This window comes from Oncorhynchus tshawytscha, linkage group LG16, assembly GCF_018296145.1.
Source record: "Oncorhynchus tshawytscha isolate Ot180627B linkage group LG16, Otsh_v2.0, whole genome shotgun sequence".
Lineage (NCBI taxonomy): Eukaryota > Metazoa > Chordata > Actinopteri > Salmoniformes > Salmonidae > Oncorhynchus > Oncorhynchus tshawytscha.
The window spans coordinates 24,819,587-24,825,571 of record NC_056444.1 but is presented as its reverse complement, the minus strand read 5'-3'; the positions used below and the strand labels follow the sequence as shown (position 1 = coordinate 24,825,571).

General features: G+C 35.6%; 1 protein-coding gene across 7 annotated transcripts in view; it reads left to right on the top strand.

Annotated features, from left to right (window-relative positions):
• Positions 1-5,985, top strand: part of frrs1b (ferric-chelate reductase 1b) — a 30,167-nt gene that overhangs the window by 132 nt on the left and 24,050 nt on the right. For 2 of the 7 annotated variants that reach the window (XM_024374666.2, XM_024374663.2), the window contains exon 2: positions 173-232. The exons of 2 other annotated variants lie outside the window; for them this stretch is intronic. Coding sequence is in view for 1 of the 5 variants with exons in the window: in XM_024374660.2 (XP_024230428.1) it covers positions 158-232 (75 nt within the window). In the remaining 4 variants the exon portion in view is untranslated. Of the gene's footprint in view, positions 1-15; positions 233-5,827 lie in introns of those variants that run through there. 3 more of the 7 variants (XM_024374667.2, XM_024374664.2, XM_024374660.2) reach the window with 2 other exon arrangements.

Sequence of the window (5,985 nt, the reverse complement as noted above, 5' to 3'; positions counted from 1 at the left end):
GTAAATACATTAGGCTAGCCTACGTGCATGTATGTGTGTCCATGGGTTTCATATGTACGTAACTGGCTACGGTAGCCTATTCATAAATGTCTCTCTCTAAACGTAAGGAACAGCATAGGCCTATACATGTCGCTTTTATTGCTGTTCACACACGTTCATGATTTTTAATCAGATCCCCATTAGTTGTTCAAGAAGTCGGAGAAATTCTTCCTGGGGACCACAATCATCAAAAGTAAGTTAAATAATAGTTGATCTCTTACTAAAAAAAAACACCAAAACTGTTTGGCTGTATTGAAATATAGATTTCTATTTATATCTTCAGCCCTGGTAGAAGAAACGACACATTGTAACTATGAACGATTTTACACGTTACAATAGTTGCAACATAATAGTAACATGTTTCTTTGCTAGAGGTGAATCATCTCGTTTTTCCGTGTGCTCACTGCCAGTGTTGCCAACTCATTTTCAGGGCAGGTTGATTTGTTGCTAAATGACGTTGTGATGTCATTGCGTGATGACGTAAAACGGTGTCATTACGTAGAATACACATTAACGTTACTCAAATTGACTACATTGATATCAAAATATTGACCCCTGATACGAACCTTGGTAGAGCATCCTACTGGAAGCTAAATAGCTCATTATTAAATAATGATATAGTTCAATTTGAGGTTAAAGATCTGCTCTCACACTTTTGGGAAAGGGCTTGTGAAGAAAAATCTTGTTGCAAGAACTGGGAGCTCTTTAAATTTGAGGTGTCCAAATACCTTAGAAAATATGGTAGTAATCTTGCTAAGACCAGAAGAGCTGAGGAGGAAAAGTTGATCATTAAGATAACTTCCCTTTCTCAGAGGTCCCCAGCCGACCTCTTGGGGGAGGAGAAGATGGAACTAATTGAGTTACAAAATAAACTGGATAATACAGTATATATCAATTAAAAGCAGAAGGAGCCTTTATTAGATCTAGGAAAAAATGGATTGAGGAGGGAGAACAGAATTCATCCTATTTCTTTAGACTTGAGAAATTTCACTCTAAAAATAACACTATCCATAAGTTAAATATTGATGGTGTTATTACAGATGACCAAAAATTAATTGCTAAATACTGTAGCAATTTTTACAGAAAATTGTATAGCTCTACGTACTGTCAGGAATCCACAGATACGTTTTTTAACTCACTGAATAATGTTCACTCTATCAGTGATAAAGAATCTAAACAGTGTGATTAACCCATCAAAGTTGAAGAGACTATAGAGTCTATCAAACATCTAAAGAACAATAAATCACCAGGTGTTGATGGAATTACATCAGAATTTTACAAATTATTTTCTGAACAAGTAGCTCCCTTCCTATTTGAAGTCTTTTTTAGAGAGTATTAAAGACTATGTTCTCCCTCCTACAATGAGTCAGGGGTTAATAACACCGATACCTAAGCCTAAAAAATAAGTGCTGCTCATCGATAACTGGCGTCCAATTTGTCTTTTTAATAATGACTATAAGATATTAGCCTTACTACTTGCAAAAATAATTAAAGAAGTCCTGGATGCAATCATTGATGAAACACAGTCTGGCTTCATGAGGAACAGACATATTTCTAACAATGTCAGACTAGTATTAGACATACTTGACTACTCAGACCTAATAACTGAGGATAGCTTCATATTATTTTTTAGATTTTTATAAAGCATTTGACACAGTAGAGCATCAGTTCCTCTTCCACTCCCTTGAGAGACTTGGCTTTGGGGAATTTTTCTGTAAGGCTATTAAGACTCTCTATGCAAATGGTAACAGCTCTATCAAATTGAAACATGGCACCTCACCTAGATTTGAGTTAAAGAGAGGAATTAGGCAAGGTTGTCCTATCTCTCCGTACCTGTTTTTATTAATCCACCAACTTCCTGCAAATTCTTTAAATAATATTCCTGTACAAGGTATTTCCATAGCTGGTAAAGAAATTATTATAAGCCAGCTGGCTGACGATACTACACTTTTTCTGAATGACGCTAACCAAATTCCCATATCGATCAATGTGATACAATCCTTTTCCAACGCGTCTGGTCTATATCTTAACATTAATAAATGTGAACTCATAGCTGTCAAAGATTGTGTGACACCTTCATATTATGGTATTCCAGTAAAAGAAGAACTTACATATTTAGGCATAACCATTACAAAGGACCAGAAGTCTAGAGGCTTACTAAATTTTAACCCTCTTATTAAAAAAACCCAAAAGAAACTAAATCAATGGCTACAGAGGGACTTATCTTTAAAAGGTAGAGTCCTAATAACCAAGGCTGAAGATATCTCTAGACTAACATATGGTGCTCTATCTTTATATCTTGACAGTAAAATAAGCAAGGAGATAGACCAGATGCTTTTCAACTTTCTTTGGAGAAACCGTACCCATTACATTAGGAAAACTGTTGTAATGAGCACTTATGAGAATGGTGGACTGAATTTTCTGGACTTTACTACTTTAAATAATACTTTTAAAATCAATTGGATAAAACAATTCCTAAGAAGACCCACTTCTATCTGGAATTTTATTCCTCATCATGTCTTCTCTACTTTTGGTGGCCTTAACTTCATGTAGTTTTGCAATTATAATATTGACAAAGTTCCAGTGAAACTTTCTGCTTTTCATCGGCAGGTTCTCTTGTCATGGTCCTAAATTGTGTTTATAAATTATTCTCCAAACAGATATTATATATGGAATAATCGGGATATATTGTATAAAAATACCTCATATATAACTTATATTGGTTCCGAAATAATATCCTATTGGTGAGCCAACTGGTAAATGCAGAGGGTCTTTTACTCAGTTATAAAGAATTCTTATCACTTTACAAGGTCCCTGTAACACCTAAAGATTTTGCAATTATTTTAGATGCCATTCCCTCAGGTGTTGCTATGTTATTCAGGAACGTGTCAAGACCTGACCCTCAGAGCCTACCTTCTATTGACCCTGTTGACTCATCAGTAGGAAAGATTTGTTTCTCTTTTGGTCCATTCAACAACAGAGCGATACGATCCTTGCTTCAGCAGGATATTGTATCTATACCTTATGTCATGCCTTATTGGAATGGATTTATTGATAATATCTGTTGGGAAAAAGTTTGGATGTTGCCACACACATACCTACTTGTTAACAAAATTAAGGAAGTTTCCTTTAAAATTATTCATAAATATTATCCTGCCAACCACTATATGAAGAAGTTTAAGGAAAACATCAACTCAAATTGCTCCTATTGTAATGACCACCCAGAAACAGTGTTGCATCTTTTTTGGCATTGTATGCATGTAAGAAAATTGTGGCAAGACATCAGTAGGTTTATAATTGAACACATTTATGAAGATTTTACACTATTGTGGAGAGATGTACTGTTTGGATTCTTTACATACAATAGAAATAAGCTGAAACATTTTTATGTTTATGTAATTAATTGTATTAATTGTATTAATTGTATTATTCTTTTGGCCAAATTTCATATACACAAATGTAAATTTACAAACAAATTTACAAACAGAAAACCACCTACAAAAAGAAATTTAACTGTATTTTAAAACGGTTAAATGCTCTACTAACAAAAAAGCTATAAGAATTGTAAGTATATGCATGTCCCTTTAAAAACCTCTTAAAGAGGCTGCGAATTTTTGCAGCTTTTTGTTAAAAATCACGCAAAATTTCAACGTCCTGCTACTCATGCCAGGAATATAGTATAGAAAACACTCTGAAGTTTCTAAAACTGGTTAAATCATATCTGTGACTATAACAGAACGTGTGTAGGAGGCAAAATCCCAAGGAAAACTGTTCACAAAAAACACACAAAAAATATCCCTCCGCCAGTCTCTGTATTGTCTATGGCAAGGGAAAATAGATAGCGTCCCGTTTACAATGCCTATAGCTTCCACACGATGTCGCCAGTACTGGCAATTGGGTTGAAGTTAATCCTTGGTGAAATGAGGAATAGGCACTTCCTGTCATCGGGTACACCGGAGGAAGTTATGAAAGGGGGAATATGGACCATGATTTCAAGACTTGCTGCTATTGAATACAGATCGCCCCGTGATCAATTTGATCGATTATTAACGTTTACTAATACCTAAAGTTGGATTACAAAAGTAGTTTGAAGTGTTTTGTCAAAGTTTATAGGCAACTTTTTTAATTTTAAAAAATGACGTTGCGTTTTGGAAAGCAGTTTTTTCCTGGATCAGACGGGCTTCATAAATGGACATTTTGGGTATACATGGACGGATTTAATCGAAAAAAAGACCCAATTGTGATGTTTATGGGACATATAGGAGTGCCAACAAAGAAGCTCGTCAAAGGTAATGAATGTTTTATATTTTATTTCTGCGTTTTGTGTAGCGCGACGGCTATGCTAATTATTTTGTTTACGTCCCCTTTGGGTATTTCGGGGGTTGCATGCTATCAGATAATAGCTTCTCATGCTTTCGCCGAAAAGCATTTTAAAAATCTGACATGTTGGCTAGATTCACAACGAGTGTAGCTTTAATTGAGTACCCTGCATGTGTGTTTTAATGAAAGTTTGAGTTGTATCGAGTACTAGTTGTATTAGTTGTCACTCTGAAATTTCCGCTGATTTCCGCTGATGTTGATCCCTGTACAGGGATGCAGCCATAACAGGTTTTAAGGTCCTTGTGTAATTGTAATGTGATATTGTACCCCCTAGCTCGATTTTCCATTGTTTGTAATCTATGTATGCTTGTGTTCCCTCATGTGCTTTATGTATTGATTTGTTGTTAATAATAAAAAATGTAATTAAATTAAATTTAAAAATACTCAAATTGACTGGCCATCTCGGCAAAAAATATGATTTGACATTTGTTCAGGTACAGAGTTCAACTCTTTTCTGTAAAATTTTGATTGAGACAATTTTATTTATGTTGTAAGTTCTGTTCAAGATCAAACATTCGTAACCAACTATATTGGGTTTGGCTCGTTGAACCCGTACTACTGCTGCTGCAGTCAGCCAACAATGATTTGCAATTTGCTGAAATTGCTGCTTGCCATCCTGGTTGAGCTGCACTACCTGAGCCAGTTGTGTGTGTTGTAGATTCCGTCTCATTCTACCACTAGAGTGAAAGCACCGCCAGCATTCAAAAGTGACCAAAACATCAGCCAGGAAGCATAGGAACTGAGAAGTGGTCTGTGGTTATCACCTGCAGAACCACTCCTTTATTGGGGGTGTCTTGCTTAATTGCCTATAATTTCCACCTGTTGGCTATTACATTTGCACAACAGGATGTGAAATTTATTGTCAATCAGTGTTGCTTCCTAAGTGGACAGTTTGATTTCACAGAAGTGTGATTGACTTGGAGTTACATTGTGTTGTTTAAGTGTTCCCTTTATTTTTTTGAGCAGTGTATATTCATCTAATATGAAAGTTGTTAAAACAATCAATGTGTGTTTCTTTTAAGGTCTTTGTATAATCTGTCATTTGTTGTACCTCCTATCATATGTTATCATTGTCTATTTATGTACTTATTGTATGTATACAGATTTTTCTACATTGGTAATAAAAATTAAAAATTAAAATAATTAATTTTAAAAATATATTAATTATTTAATTACAAATTAAAAAACTTCATATGACATGTGGTCAGATACGCCGTATGGATGGTGTGACGCAATCGCGGAGCATCGAGGCACGCCAGGCCAAATTGAGCTCTTTACTTCATAGCTATGCGTCTCTCAAATGTTGTAACAATGCGGAGGGCGCCATATTGACATGATTGGTTAACGGTAGTTGAGGGCGGGGGGTCCTGTATAAACACAAACTCACTTCCTTAACAACTTCCTTCCCAACAGCTCTGCACTGCTCAGCGAAGCTGACGTGCGAGCACAAGTTAGCCAGATAGGCTACTATACTTCATGATCAGAATACAAAACCAGAATGAACTGGTAAGAGACAAAGTCTTACTTAGGTTGTGCCTGTTGTTCATATGGTTATCTGCCCTCTCA